The sequence below is a fragment of the Hyla sarda genome, chromosome 8, assembly GCF_029499605.1.
Source record: "Hyla sarda isolate aHylSar1 chromosome 8, aHylSar1.hap1, whole genome shotgun sequence".
Taxonomy (NCBI): domain Eukaryota; kingdom Metazoa; phylum Chordata; class Amphibia; order Anura; family Hylidae; genus Hyla; species Hyla sarda.
Window position 1 is genome coordinate 47,325,027 of NC_079196.1, and position 15,723 is coordinate 47,340,749.

At 45.1% G+C, this 15,723-nt stretch overlaps 1 protein-coding gene across 1 annotated transcript in view; it reads right to left on the bottom strand.

Moving 5' to 3' along the window:
• Nucleotides 1–13,877, bottom strand: part of TTC21B (tetratricopeptide repeat domain 21B) — a 29,561-nt gene extending 15,684 nt beyond the window's left edge. The window contains exons 1-4 of the mRNA XM_056536632.1: nt 13,480–13,877; nt 10,591–10,720; nt 8,449–8,559; nt 5,471–5,637 (exon numbers count right to left, since the gene is read on the bottom strand). Of these exons, the coding sequence (XP_056392607.1) occupies nt 5,471–5,637; nt 8,449–8,559; nt 10,591–10,720; nt 13,480–13,512 (441 nt within the window). The 5' untranslated portion in view covers nt 13,513–13,877. The remainder of the gene's footprint in view (nt 1–5,470; nt 5,638–8,448; nt 8,560–10,590; nt 10,721–13,479) is intronic.
• Nucleotides 13,878–15,723: the final 1,846 nt, after the last annotated feature.

Genomic DNA, 15,723 nt, shown 5'->3' on the forward strand with positions numbered 1-15,723 from the left:
TTACCCGGGTCCCGATGGCATTTTAACCTCACACCCCCAATGGTCAGAAAACCCATCCAAATTTTCTGTTGCTAAGACAGACCCGACTAGGATGATGATCAAATAAGAGCAATGGAGACCCCTGGTAGCTGCTATCTTTTTTTTTTTATTTTTTTTATTTTTTAAAGAAGCTTTTTACATCTTTAGAAATGTTTTTTTATAAAGTAAATTAAGAAAAAGGAGATTTTTGGCCTTCATTGGGGAAAAAGTGGCAGGATATACCCACCCACTGGAAGTGAGGTAATCAGTTTTGTCACAAAGCAGTAGGAGAAGCCAACAAAGAAATATGTCCAAAAGGACCCTAGAAAGGAATCCCAGCTAAAAAAAAAAAATTTAAAAACAAGAACCGGAAAAGTTTATCCGGACAAAAAAAAAAAAACGAAGAAATGGGTGGGTGCGGTGTCCCCCAATGAAGGCTACGAGAAAGATTTTATGGTAGTACAAAAAAAATCTCATTTTCTCAGTCACTCTTCATTGGGGGACACAGATACTGATGGGACGTACCAAAGCAGTCCCTTAGGGTGGGAAAAACAACCACCAGAGAAAGGGAATCAGTCCAGAGACCGAACGCACTCGTCCGTAAGGTCTGCGGATGAGATCCCGTGCAGAGACAATGGAGGCCCACAAACTGAGCTCCTGGAAGAACCCCCGTCCATGGAGAAGAACTAGGACGCCAAAGGAAGAGACCGTCCAATGTAGAGACTCTAAACCTATGGTCCATACAAAGAGACAAGAAAAGGGTGACTAGGAAGCCAGACGGGCCTGAACCATCCCAGGTGGAGGTAGGAAATCAACTCCAAGGAACACAGAACCAGACAGAGGGCTTGCCCGGCCAGGAAACAAAAATGGAAAGGGGCACAAGAAGAGAACTCCATCCAGAGTCAACTGATTGAAGAGAACATGGTGGAAAAAAGCCAGGGAAAGCAGCGTATGCCTGAGCAGAAGGTGTGCACAGAAGGTGGAGACCAAAAAAACACTGAAAAAAAAGAAAGAAAGATGGGGACCAGCTCTAGAGAGGCCTGGTGCATAAAATGGATTACGTGCACAGCTGCAGACCGAAAACCCCCGTCCCAGGGGTCTGCCGAAAGCACCTGGGAGGCTAAATTAGCTCGAGTAGCGTGATCTGGACGACCAAATTGCCCTCCACCTCGGGAGAACATGGATCTCGAAGGAGGAGACGGAAGGAATAACGGCCAAGAAGGAAGCGGAACACCCTAAAAGGGGGAATCCCGGAACACCGGAGCGACCGACATGGGAACTTGAGGATCCCCAGTCACCTGGAAGACGCACATGTAAGAATAAATGGCCAAAATGAGAATCCTGGAACACTGGAGCGGCTGATATGGGAATTGGAGGTTCCTGAGTCACCTGGAAGATGGACAACTGTAGAGCAAGTAAATGCAACGTCCGCGAAAACGCTCCAGGTGACAAACTTCTATGTTGAGACAAGAAGAAGTGCGGTACAGAAAAACCGTCCCACAAATGGGATTGCAGAGAAGTCTGGGCAGGAGAGCTAACCTGTCTGAGACCTCAACCATCACTAAGGCCCAAAGAACCAGAAGGGCCGAACTAGAAAAGAAGGCACGCCACAGCATACTAGGATAGTGTCCAAGACAAGGAGACTAACCGGACATGGACCCCAGCGGTCAGAGCGGACCGAAGCAACATCCCGTCAGGACAGGAATGGAGGGGACAACAAAAGGAAAGGTTACTCCAGAAAACCGTAGTCTCAGTGTAGCACAACTGACACTGACAAAAGGAGGAACAAACCCCTCCAGGGAGAATGCACCGAGGGAGGAGAGCAATGGCAGAACCCAAACAACAGACTGTGCTAGACAGGCTGTCGCCGAGCCACACAGGATTGCATAAACACCTCCAACAGAGGAGAATGCCAAGTCTGCATGAGCAGCAGTAGATAACCAAGAAACAGGAAGAGAGCCAGGCAGCAAAAGTGCGCAGCTCAGCTGATTGCCCTCAGGAAAAAACAAGGGCTCAGCCAGGTGCCCCACCTATATAGAGGCGGGGAAAACAAGGGGTGATTGCGATGAAACTCAGGCACAAACCATGCCAAGCTCCCTGATCCCTGTACCCCCTGTGGAAGAGGAATTGTCAAAGTCCACCAGGCACTGTACGAGCAGGGAAATGCCGCCCGAAGACAAGGGGACAAAGTACCGGATGGCCGGGTGGGACCGGAGACCAGCTGCCCCAGAAGACGGAAATCTGGACACTGGTGCTGGGCAAAAGAGACAAAGATGTGACTACGAATGCAAGTAAGAAGCACACACCACCCTGGGAGATCGGGGGAGGCTGAGAAGCAGTGGATGGTATCCCCGTTACCCCATAGGACACGCTAGTCCACTTCGTATACCTCGCACAGCAGTGGGGTACCGGAACTCCAGCCACAGATACATCAGCTGTGTGACGAGTGACAGCGGAGGAAACCACGCAGACCACTGTCTGGCTTACTGGTATGGGTCCATAGTATACAACAGGTCACTCCGTCGGACACCTTGCACTAGCAGTGGGGTACCAGAGCGCCAGCCTCGGAAGCAGAGAGATGAGTGACAGGCGAGACTACTTTCCGGCATATTGATATCAGGTCCAATCCATGCCCACGCAGGGACACTTCCACGGAGACCTAGCACAAGACGTGAAGAGCCAGAGCTCTAGCCATGGATGCGGCAGCCTGTGGAGGAGGGAATCATATTGTATGACATGCCAAGAACACCCCCCTTGATGGGTGACCGCCAGACCTGAAGGAGCATCCTTAGTGTCTGCCACAAATGCAAAAGCCATACAAAGGCACCAGACCAGTGACTTGCCTCAGTAGGGAGGGACTGGAATTTGGCCGTGGGCACGAAGGGCATGGTATGGCAGGGGAGAACAGTCCCCGATAGGTTCAAAGGGATCGAGAAATGCCTGGCAATAACCCTCCACGGAGGTTCGCATAGACTCCCTGACAGAGCGAGAACCCTGCAGAAAACAGATACGCTAGAGGCATACCTCAACTGACAATGTAATTAGGCTATAGCAGATCACCGTACAGGGTGACTGAAGGAAATAAAGCAACCCCCAATACCGTGCCTAGAAAAGGGGCCCTGCAGATATTAAACTGACAAAAACGGATGTGACAGACCAAGGCTGTAATAGTGATTGGTTGCCACAAGGGGGAGCTCACAAAAAGCTAATGAAAAAATAAGGGCGCAATACAACCTATGGCTACAAGAGGACGCCAAACGCCACCAAATGGTCTGGATGACCAGCGGTGATTTATTTTATAAAATTTTTTTTTTTTTTTTTTAATTAAAATTTGACAGGTAGCGCAGCTCACACTGGAGGAACACCGCCCCCGGAGACTGCCTCATACTGTAAGGAGCACGTGGGGCCAGGGGACTTGGAGCAAGACGCGGCCACCCCTTCCGTTATCTGGCCACATGAACGGGGCACCGGCCGTTACAGGGAACTGGCAGAAAGATGCGTCCGGTACCTCCCCCACCGGGGAAGTGCCTGGCCGCATTGGACCGGAGACCCGCTGCGCCAAGAAGACCAACGAGGGGGCAGCTGCTGAGGGCAGCAGATACGAAAACGTGGCCAGGACACTGCGCCTGGCCGCAGGTGAGAGCAGTAAGCGGGGTGTGTATGCCCACACTGAGGATGCAGTCAGCCATGTAGGACCGGAGACATGCAGCTGTAGGTCTCCGGTCAGCCTAATAAAGCACGCGGCCAGGACAATGCACTGCAAAATAATAGTAAGCGGGTTGCACCCCCACTGGAGGAGCAGTCAGCCACATGGAACCGGAGACCCGCTTCCCCAGAAGTCTCAAAACTGGGGCAGCAGCATTGAGTCTCGGCCGATAGAGAAGGAAACGCGGCCAGGGCAGTGTGCCTGGCCGCAATACATGTGGGGAGACATGTGGGGCCGAAAAGGGGGCAGGTCCACTGGACTGTCCCCTCCAGAATGGCGCCAGAGTCCATGAGGGGTCTGGCCCAGCACAGTGTAATGGCGGCTGAGGAGCTGGGTACAACAGAGAATGGGGACCCCCGGATGAGCAAGAGGGAGGGAGAAGGGGGTTGTAGTACATACACACCCAGGGGCTCTGTCTTCTCATACTCACCCAGCTAAAGGTTGTGCTGCATCACGCCAGGCTGCCAGAGGTGGTCAGGGGCAAGTGGGAGACCCGGACCCAGGGCACTACCGCCAGGCGCTAACCGTTGGCGATAAGGGGGTTGAAGGCCCATACTCTTATGTACCGTGCCACTTTGTCGGATGTGGGAGATGAGGTAGCGCCATGCTCCTGTCGCCCAACCTAGAAAAATAAAGGAAAAAGAACATAACTAGACATACTTAACTAGAAAATAATAATATAATAGACCAGGTCTGGAGCTCCCAGACATGTGTCTTGCCTCCTACTGACACTAGCTAAAATTGATTACCTCACTTTCAGTGGGCGGTTATATCCTGCCAGAATGGAGACAACTTTATTTCCTAGTGTCAGCACCTTCTAGTGGCAAGAGCATATACCCATCAGTATTGGTGTCCCCCAATGAAGAGCAGTACTTAAGGCAGTATTAAATTAAAACATTTTTATTTTTATTTATTTTTTATTTTTTTAACAACAGAAATGATTGAGAATGATCTTCAGTGTATAGAAGACCAAAGAGTTCTGGAAGTGATGATATGGTCCCCACAGAGCCCTAATCTCAACATCATTGAGTGTGTCTGCTATTACATGAAGAGATAAAAGGATCTGAGCAAGCATATTATATGTCTGGTAAGGATTAAAGGGGTAATCCGGCAAAAAAACATCTTATCCCCTATCTAAAGGATAGGCGATAAGATGTCTGATCGCGGGGCTCACGCTGCTGGGGACCCCCGCGATCTCCGGCCTGGCAGCGGTGGCATTCGGAACACGGAAGCTTGGAGCTTTGGTGTTCGTGACATCATGCCACGCCCCCTCCATTTATGTCTATAGGAGGAGGCGTGACGGCGCTTCCTCCCATAGACATGAATGGAGGGGTGTGATGGCTGTAGACGACAGTCATCCGGCACGGAGTGGATGCTCTACAGTTGTCCGTGCACGGATAACCGGGGTGCCGCGCCTGAGATCGTGGGGGTCCCCAGCGGTGGGACCCCTGCAATCAAAACATCTTATCCTTAGGATAGGGGACAAGATGTTTTTTCGGTGGAGTACCCCTTTAAATGGTTACTTCTCCAAGATGTTTAGAATAAACTCCCTGCCGAATTCCTTGCTAAACTGTGTGCAAGCGTACCTAGAAGAATTGATGCTGTTCTGAAGGCAAAACGGTGGGGTGGGCTGGTGGGGGTTAATTCCAAATATTGATTTGATGTATATTTTTCTTCTGCTCATTCACTATTAACAACCCTGTGGATGTTTGAGGGTTTCTTTTACTATGCTGTAGAGCTACTTACATCTTTGTCTCCATTTGATATTTTTATCATCCGGTCAACATACTCCCGAGCTTTATCGTGACGCTCCACGTGCCACAGGAACAACCCAGCATAATACAAGGCTCTAGGCCCCGCCGTCTTCCGCTGCTCTTTCAACCTCATTTCCAGGTCCTGAATGGCTTCTCTATCTGTACAAATGCAAAGTAACAATTTCTTTAGATGCCCTTCAGTTTTTCCCTACATGTTGGCAGATACATAAATAGATTCATCTTTTACCCTCGTTGACAAAAATAATGTACCCTGATAAAAAAAAAAAATGTTGGATTGCTGCAAAACTGCTGCATGCGGTTATGTCTGAGATATGTAAATAATTACAGGCACGGTCTGATCAGACACAGGGTCTTGTCACAAGAGGGCGTAAAAGTTTTTCCCCAGCTGCCCTATGAAAAAGTCTCTCAGAGGATACTTTTGGGCAGTGTATGTCTTGGTGAGAGATCATCGATTACTAGACCTGCCTCTATGGTGCACTTGAAAAAGATTTTCACAGTTGACAGACTTCAAGATGGGGCACATAATTGGGCTAAAAGAAGAATAGTTGTTTCAACAAACTGCCCGCCGTCTAGGCTGTTCTGACAAAGTAAAAAAATAGGCACATAGGCTATAGTTAATTCAGCAATTCTTCTTTCTTTATATATTTCATCAATGTTACAAAAATCCAACAGTAAGTATTCACCCAAAGTGTGTCAAATCGTCCGCAAGATGTTGGCAGGAGACATATAAGGCTTCTATGTTAAACTACACCAGCACGCACATTTTTTTTGTGGTAGAGCTTTTCCCACCACAGCAGAGCTGCGCAAAATTCATCATCCTGCTGCACCTTCTTGATAAATAAGATGCACGCCAGCCAAACCCACCACTCAAATAAAAGTAGGAAAATAGCTCTACTATAGACACTCTGGGCCTAAGTGCAGAACATCCTGCGCCACATATGTCGCCTCTCATGCTGGATCTACAGACCCAGTTGAAACTTTGGGGGCAAATATGCCATGTGATGCCATATGGAATCTGTATGCCCTCACGCCCAATTCTATCCCCTCATGTATCCAGGCTAGAGGCACCCAACAGGATACTAGAGCCTCCTTTCAGTTGTACAGTTTTCCTCAAACCTATCCTTTTGCTCTAATATTAGATTCTATATATCTCATTACATTCACATAGACAGAGGTTTCATTCGAGTTCAACAACTGTGTTATTTGTGTTGTCAATGAGCGTATTTTCTTATATAAACCAGTGTTTACAATTAGATAAATTATGTCTTCATCCCACTGCTTGCTATCGATCTGAACCAGTCCAAACATAGAGCAGTGCCCATAACCTAGGACAGTGTTTCCCAACCAGGGTGCCTCCAGCTGTTGCAAAACTACAACTCCCAGCATGCCCAGACAGCCGAAGGCTGTCTGGGCATGCTGGGAGTTGTAGTTTTGCAACAGCTGGAGGCACCCTGGTTGGGAAACACTGACCTAGGAGAAAGACAATCTCCAGACACTTACTGCTAACACCATTTTATTAGGGGGAGTTTTTGATACGGAAAATTTAAAAAATACAATGGGTACTAGATAAGAGGTAAAAGGGAACCTGTCAGCATATTTTACCCTATATAACCATTAAAGGGTACCTTTCATCAAAAAAAACTTTTGATATATTATAGATTAATGTATGCAGAATAACTTTCCAATAGCATGTTATTAAAAAATATGCTTCTTTCTATTTAATTTTCCACTTTGAAAAATGACCACAAGGGCTCTCCCTACCAGTCCTTTTTTTTTTATAGATTTCAGACTCATGCTGGAGTCCGTGATCTCAGACTGCAGCCGGGATACAGACTAACTCCTGGCAGGGAGCAGTGCTGAGTTTGTCTGTGTCCCGGCTGCAGTTTGAGATTTAGGACTACAGCATGAGTCTGAAATCTATAAAAAAGGACTGGTAGGGAGACCCCTTGTGGTCATTTTTCAAAGTGGGAAAATTAAATAGAAAGAAGCATATTTTTTAATAACATGCTATTGGAAAGTTATTCTGCAAACATTAATCTAGAATATATCAAAAGTTTTTTTGATGAAAGGTACCCTTTAACATCAGTTTATATAAAGGTAAAAATATTTTGCTTACCATGTCCACAGGATCAGCAGCGATAGCGACGAAAAACAGGGCAGGACAACTTTGTCACTTTCGCTGCCGACCCGGAGGACATGGTACGCAAAATGATTTCACACTATAGAACATGTTGATAACAGTTAAATAGGGTTAAATCTGCTGACAGGTTCCCTTTAAAGCGGACCTGTCATACCTCCCGAAATAACTTGTTTTAATAAATACTTCTCCATGAAATACAAATGCTCGCGCATTTAGGGTTTCTCTGCTATTTCTTCTGGAAATTAAGAATTAGGTGTAAATAGTTGGGGACCTGTCCCTACAGAGTGTGAAACTGTCCAATCAGAGCTGACAGTGCCGGACTGTGTTAGGACGCCTCCTCAGCTGGTAATACCAAGGGGTCAATTTATTCATAGATTTTGAGGAGGAAGGAAAAACGCAATGCAGAGTTCTTTGAAAAGAAGCATTTTATATGGAATACAATAGTTTTTTTTTTATCTTCACATAATACACACTACTCATGTGCTACAGTGTTATCTGTCTCATTCTAGCTTTGCTACACTCACACATTTCATTACTGCAGCTTGGTCATGTGGCCACCAGAAAATTACATTTGTGCGAGTCAGGAAGTGGCCTGTCCTGGGTCAGCTGACTGCCTGGGAACTACAGGATGACATCATCACCTATCAGATCCCTCCTGGCAGCTTTATCTATATGTCGCTGCTATTTCTATGGAGACACAGGCACTGCCAAAAGGGCAGCCGTGAGTGATCAGGCAGGTGAGTGTCCTTGAAAGCCACAGTACAACCACTACACAACTATGGGCTGGGACAGCTATGGGTAATGATTACCTGGATGTGAGCTTTTCTTGTGCGCATAGATCAGAGCCATTAGCGAACAAAGAGAAACGTCCGCCGTGTCTTTAATACCTTCCAGTTCTCGGATGGACTCGGACACTTGATCTGTGATGCACATAACAAAGCATGGATGTTAATGATATGACTGACAGTGTAAGGCTGGGTTCACGTCATGTTTTTGCCATACTGTTATCAATCAGTTTTTCTAAAGAAAACCGTAAGGTGAAAAAAAAAAAACGTATGGAAACGTATGGGGAAAAGTAAACCGTATACTGTTTTTAAAAGTTCATAAAGTTCCGTGTTTTTATAAAAAAAATAAAAAAAAAATAAAACACGTTTCTGAAAATGTTGTAAATTTTTTATTAACCTGTTAAGGACCCAGGGCGTACCTGTATGTCCTGAGTCCGCTCCCGACCTATAACGCGGGGCCACGGCGTGGGACCCGTGGCTAATAGCGCGCGGCATTGATCGCGGTGCCGCGCGCTATTAACCCTTTAGACGTGGCATTCAAAGTTGAACACCGTGTCTAAAATGAAAGTGAAACCATGCCGGTTAGCTCAAGGAGCTGTTTGGGATAGCCGCGGCAAAATCGCGGCATCCCGAACAGCTTACATGACAGCCTCCTGCCTCCTCGTTGTCTGATTGCCGAATGACTGCTTAGTGACTGAGATCCAGGCATGAGTAGTCAAGCGGCAGAATCATCGATCACTGGTTTCCTATGAGAAACCACTGATCAATGTAAAAGATCAGTGTGTGCAGTGTTATAGGTCCCTATGGGAGCTATAACACTGCAACAAAAAAAAGTGAAAAAAAAAAGTGAATAAAGATTATTTAACTCCTCCCCTATTAAAAGTTTGAATCACCCCCCTTTTCCAATAAACAAAAAAAAAAAAAAAAAAACTGTAAATAAAAATAAAAATATATGGTATCGCCGCGTGCGGAAATGTCCGAATTGTAAAAATATATTGTTAACTAAACTGCACGGTCAATTGCGTACGCGCAAAAAAAATTAAGATTATTAATTATTAAGATTAATAAGTCCTATCAATGCAAAAATGGTACCGCTAAAAACTTCAGATCACGGTGCAAAAAATGAGCCCTCATACCGCCCCATATGCGGAAAAATAAAAAAGTAATAGGGGTCAGAAGATGACAATTTTAAACGTATACATTTTCCTTCATGTACTTTTGATTTTTTCCAGAAGTACGACAAAATCAAACCTATATAAGTAGGGTATCATTTTAATCGTATGAACCTACAGAATAAAGAGAAGGTGTCATTTTTACCAAAAAATGTACTGTGTAGAAACGGAAGCCCCAAAATTTACAAAATGGCGTTTTTTTTTCAATTTTGTCTCACATTTGTCTCAATTTTTTTCTGTTTCGCCATAGATTTTTGGGTAAGTAGAATTGGTGGCGCAAAAAATAAGACATCATATGGATTTTTAGATGAAAAATTGAAAGAGTTATGATTTTTTAAAGGTAAGGAGGAAAAAACGGAAATGCAAAAACGGAAAACCCCCTGGTCCTTAAGGGGTTAAAGTTAATCTTGTTTGGGGTGGGAGGGGTGTTGGGTGGGGACTTTAGGATGCAAATGCACGTGTGCAAAGTAAAAACCGTATACGGTTTCCCGTATGGAACCGTATACATGTGCGTTTCCCATTGACGTCCATGTTAAAAAAACGTATGCGGTTGCAGTACGGTTTTTAATCCGGAGACAAAACCGTGGTCAAACACGGTTTTGAGTACGGGAAAAAAACGAATTGCAAGCAAACCGTACGCAATTATTTGTCTATGTATACGGTCTATGTATATGGTCTATAATACTGTCCTATACGTTTTCAATAATGAAAACGTATACAGGAAACGTACTTGAAAAACGTGGTGTGGACCCAGCCTCAGGCTATGTTTCCACAGTGAAATTTGCAAGTGAAACTCCGCAGGAATATTCCGCTGCAGCAGAGTCCAGTTGATTTCAATGGGATTCTGCTGCACTGTGCAAAGGCGGAAATCCCAATTCAAGTCATGTCTATTCTTTCTGCAGATTCTGCTCGGAAATGCATTGCCATCTATGAGACGGCGCGTTTGGGAGCGGTCCTAGCGCCTGCCAGATCATTCAAATGTGCGGTATGTTACCTTCCATTAACATCCCAAAGGCCCGGAAAAAGAGGAGCACTGGGTCATTGACGTAGTCCTTGAGCCCTTGACTGGCGGCAGCCTGGACATGGTGAAAGTACTTCTCCTGGCAGTAATGATTGATTAATGCCTGTAGAGAAAAGACAATGGGGAGATTTATCAAAACCTGTCCAGAGGAAAAGTTGCCGAGTTGCCCATAGCAACCAATCAGATGGCTTCTTTCATTTTTAACAAGGCCTCTGCAAAATGAAAGAAGCCATCTGATTGGTTGCTATGGGCAACTCGGCAACTTTTCCTCTGGACAGGTTTTGATAAATCTCCCCCAATGACTATAGTAAGAAAAACATGTCTATAGGTACTTATTTACACCATCAGGCCCTAAACAGCAATGGATTCTGGGCAAACACATGTAAAAGTTATGAGGAGAATGTGTGAAACGTTATATCCGTGAATATGGAATACACAGGATCGAGGCCTAGTAATAGTCTTCCAAGCGATCCAGTGTCTCTAGGTTTCATCATACATCTACACCTCCATAGGGAATACACTGGTACTGCTCTATGCCTTAGGCCAGGGTTTTCCAAACAGTGTGTCTCCAGCTGTTGCAAAACTACAACTCCCAGCATGCCCGGACAGCCCAGATAGTCTTCAACTCCACGTCCTAGTGACCTGGAGTCACCAGTCACGTGAGCGCAGCGCTCTCTCGGCAGAACGCATGCGCCGGAATCTTTTCCCCTGCTCTCATATAGTTAAATCTTCCAGCGCATGCGCTCTGCCGAGACAGCGCTGCGCTCGTGACGCCAGGTCACTAGGACGTGGAGTTGAAGAGAATATGCAAATAGCGGGGGTGGGACTATTAGGTCCAATTTAGGTAAGTGACCTCTATGGAATCCTGTTCACCCACAATATGATCCAGTGTATTGGGTTTTGTGTGGGTGAATAGGCTGACAGTTTTCCTTTAAGATAGGCGATAGATTTTTCTATCCCCGACCACCCCTTTACATAACAGGAACGCTTTAATTGTAGGGTCACAAGGATCCGCAGATAACTTCACACTGCAGATGAGCCGACATAAGTCACAATTAAGCCATCGGTTGGACCCCCCCCCCCCCCCCGCAATCTCCCGTACGAGGCCCCGGTCTGCTTCACTAAGTTGACTGTCATACCCAGCACTGACGCCGGTTGTAACACGCCCCCTCCATTCATTTCTATGGGAAAGGTGGAGATACAGCGTTCACGTGTCTCTGCCTCTCCCACATAAATGAATGCAGGGGGGGGGTGTTACAACCGGCGTCAGTGCTGGGTGCGAAACATTACTTCTGGAAGCAGAGTCGGGTCGAGCAGGGCCCCGTACGGGAGATCGCAGCGGTCAGAACCTAACCGCTGCAACAGAATTTCCGAGTCAAGTTTTTCGGACAGATCCTGCTCAGAAATTCCGCCGTGTGAATGGGGCCTTAGGGCTAGGTTCACTCTACGGAATTTCCGCCTGCAATTCCGCTTTGAAATTGCAGGCAGAAATTCCGCTTGCTAAAATGTATAGTGTAGTGAATGGGTTTCCGTTCACAAAGTCACACTTCGGAATTTGTGAACGGAAAATCCGCTTGAAAATTTTGCCTGAAGAATGGCGTTGCTCATTCTTCAGGTGAAAATACTCGCGGAACACATTGCCGTCTATTGGAGACTGCAGTGTCCACATGGTCCTAGCACCGACTGATTCAGTCAGCGCTGGCCGCACTCGAAATCTCTGGGCGGAAATTTTCTGCCCGGAGATTCCGTATGAGATCCGTGTGAACCTAGCGTTAGGGTTTGTTAAAGAAGAAATCCAGTGGTAGACAATTTATGCCCCATCCGCAGGATAGGGAATAAGGGTGGAGATTTGTCAAAATCTGTCCAGAGGAAAAGTTGCTGAGTTGCCCATAGCAACCAATCAGATCTCTTCTTTAATTTATTTTTTATTTTTAGGCCTTTTAAAAAATAAAAGCAGCGATCTGATTGGTTGCTAATCAGATCGCTGCTTTTATTTTTTAAAAGGCCTAAAAATAAAAAATAAATTAAAGAAGAGATCTGATTGGTTGCTATGGGCAACTCAGCAACTTTTCCTCTGGACAGATTTTGACAAATCTCTCCTCCCCCCCCCCCCCCCTAATTCCCTATCCTGCGGATGTGGCATAAATTGTCTACCACTGGATTTCTTCTTTAACAAACCCTAAGGCCCCATTCACACTGCGGAATTTCGGAGCAGGATTTGGCAGAAAAATTCTGCTCGGAAATTCCGTTGCAGCAGAGTCCCATTGTTTCCAATGGATCACTGTTGCACAGTGCACATGGCCGGATTTCCTCAGCGGAAACATCTTGCCAAGGAAATCCAAATTCCATCATCCGCAGAAAGAACTGACATGTCTATTCTTTCCGTGGCATCCGATCGAAAACGCATTGGCTTTGGAGACGCACCTTTCTGAGTGGTCCATGCGTCGGCTTGTTCTGCCAAAGACGGTCAGGGCATGCTGGGAGTTGTAGTTTTGGAGCAGCTGAAGAGTCTCAGATTAAGGAAACACTCAAAGGGCATGCTGGGAGTTGTAGTTTTGCACAAAGAGCTTCAGGTTGAGGGAAACACTGAGTGCATCTAAATTCTATACTCTATAGCAGTGCTTCCCAACCAGTGTGCCTCCAGCTGTTGCAAAACTACAACTCCCAGCATGCCCGGACAGCCTTCGGCTGTCCGGGCATGCTGGGAGTTGTAGTTTTGCAACAGCTAGAAACACGGGTTGAAAAATACTGCTCTATAGCAGCTCAGTCTCATGCTATCTGCTGATAAAGCTGTATACTATCTAGCGCTTATATACAAGCACCATCTACACTACGGCACCGGTACGTTATAGACGCTCCCACCTGAGCAACAGAGTAAGCAGCATCTGCAGCCATAAAACCAGTCTGTCCAGGGCTGTCACCGCTGGCAATATGGACCAGTCCAGTAACCCCGCCCACCGGATGTAACCCGCTAAAAACAACACTCGGAGCCCGCAGGAGGAGACAACGTTTACGTCATGACGTCACCCCCGCTCTACCTTCTCCCATAGCCTGCCAAATAGTTTACGGACACTAGAGGGAAGACTTATGTATGCACTCCATGTTATGATGTGTCTTTGTTTACGGGATGACGGGGCTACGTTTTTAGACCGATAAAAAGGATTTTAGAAGGGTTATCATTTTTTTCTAAAAAGTTTGCCGAGGTTCTGTGGTTATCTCTTAGATGACTCTTATGATGTTCAGTAATTAAACCCTTAAGGACACAGACAATTTTCACTGTTACGTTTTAGTTTTTTCTCATAACTCATAGGAGTAAATCAAGACTAATTCCCGTAGAAAAATTTACGGGCTGAAAAAAGAATTTTATTTTCGTGCGATATTCGCGCACAATTTGCGTGGTATTGCGCGCGGAAATGGGGGAGAAAGAAGTGAAGAGTTTTTTAGCCATTTCCGCACGAATTCCGTGCAAATTGCTCGCAAATTCCGCATGAAAATGATGTCGGGCGGAATTTTTTTGTTTTACCATTGACTTCTATTGATTTCTGCTAGCAGATTCCACTTGAAGAATAAACAAGCTCATTCTTCAAGCGGAACGGAATTCAGCGTCGGAATTCCGCTAGCAGAATTCCCACAGTGTGAACAGGACAGCGGAAAAAACATTAAAGTCAATGGGCAGAGGGGATGTGAATTAGTTTGGAGCGGAGAATTCAAGAGGAATTACTCGAGTAAATTCCTCTTGAATTACTCCATGTGAACGCACCCGCACTTTTCCATCCACAGACTCATATGAAGCTTGTTTTTTTTTGCGCAATCCATTTTACTTTTCTAATGATCCCTTTCATTTTCCCTCAACGCCTTAGGGACACAGCCAATTTTATTTTTGCGTCTTCGTTTTTTCCTCCTCGTCATCTAAAAATCATAACTCTTATATTTCCATCCACAGATCCATGTGAGGGCTTTTTTTTTTTTTTGCGTGATCAGTTGTGTTTTGTAATGACCACTCATTTTACCATAAAATGTGCGCCAAACTCAAAGGGGGAGATTATCAAAAGCTGTGCAAAGGAAAATTTGCCCAGTTGCCCATAGCAACCAATCAGATTGCTTCTTTCATTTTGCAGAGGCCTTGTTAAAAATGAAAGAAGCGATCTGATTGGTTGCTATGGGCAACTGGGCAACTTTTTATCTCGACAGGTTTTGATAAATCTCCCCCAAAAAGTATTAATTGTGTGAGGAAATTGAAAACGGAAATTTAGCAAATTTTGCTTTGCTTGTTTCGTTTTCACGCAGTGCACTTTACAGTAAAAATGTTTTATTTATTCTATGGGTTAATACGATGAAAATGATACCCATGGTTAGGCTTCTTTCACAATACAAAATTCTCAGTTTTTAAACATCCGCATGAAGTTCCGTCTGAAAACCAGCTGAAAACGGCAGCAACAAAATCCTATATGTTTGTTAGAAAATCCCATTATAGTCTATGGGATTCTCTAATAGCCGTTTGTATCCTTTATTGTCCGATATTGATAACGGACGTTATTTAGTGACGGAAGATAGTTCGGAAAGAAATAGTTCATGAACTTTTTTCTTCCGAACTATCTTCCGTCACAAAATAACGTCCGTTATCAACATCGGACTATAACGGATTCAAACGGCTATTAGAAAATCCTATAGACTATAATGGGATTTTCTAACGGACGTATAGGATTTTGTTGCCTTTTGACCACCTATAACTTTCTAATTGTTCTGTATACGAGGCTATATGAGGGCCCATCTTTTGCGCTGTGATCTGTAGTTTTTATCGGTACCACTTTTGCGTATATGTGATTATTTGATCGCATTTTATAAAAAAAATTTTTTATGGAATGTTATGTGACCAAAAACAGCAATTTTGGAGTTTCTTTTTTTTTTTTATACGTTTACGCTGTTCACCGTACAAGATCATTTACATTATATTTTGATAGTTCGGACATTTATGCACGCAGCGCTATCGAATATGTTTATTAAAAAAATTATGCTTTTTGGGGGTAATCTCTTTACACTTTTTATGTCCCCATAGAGGACAATATATAGTGCCGCGGGAGGGCTTATCATCCATTGAAAGTGCCG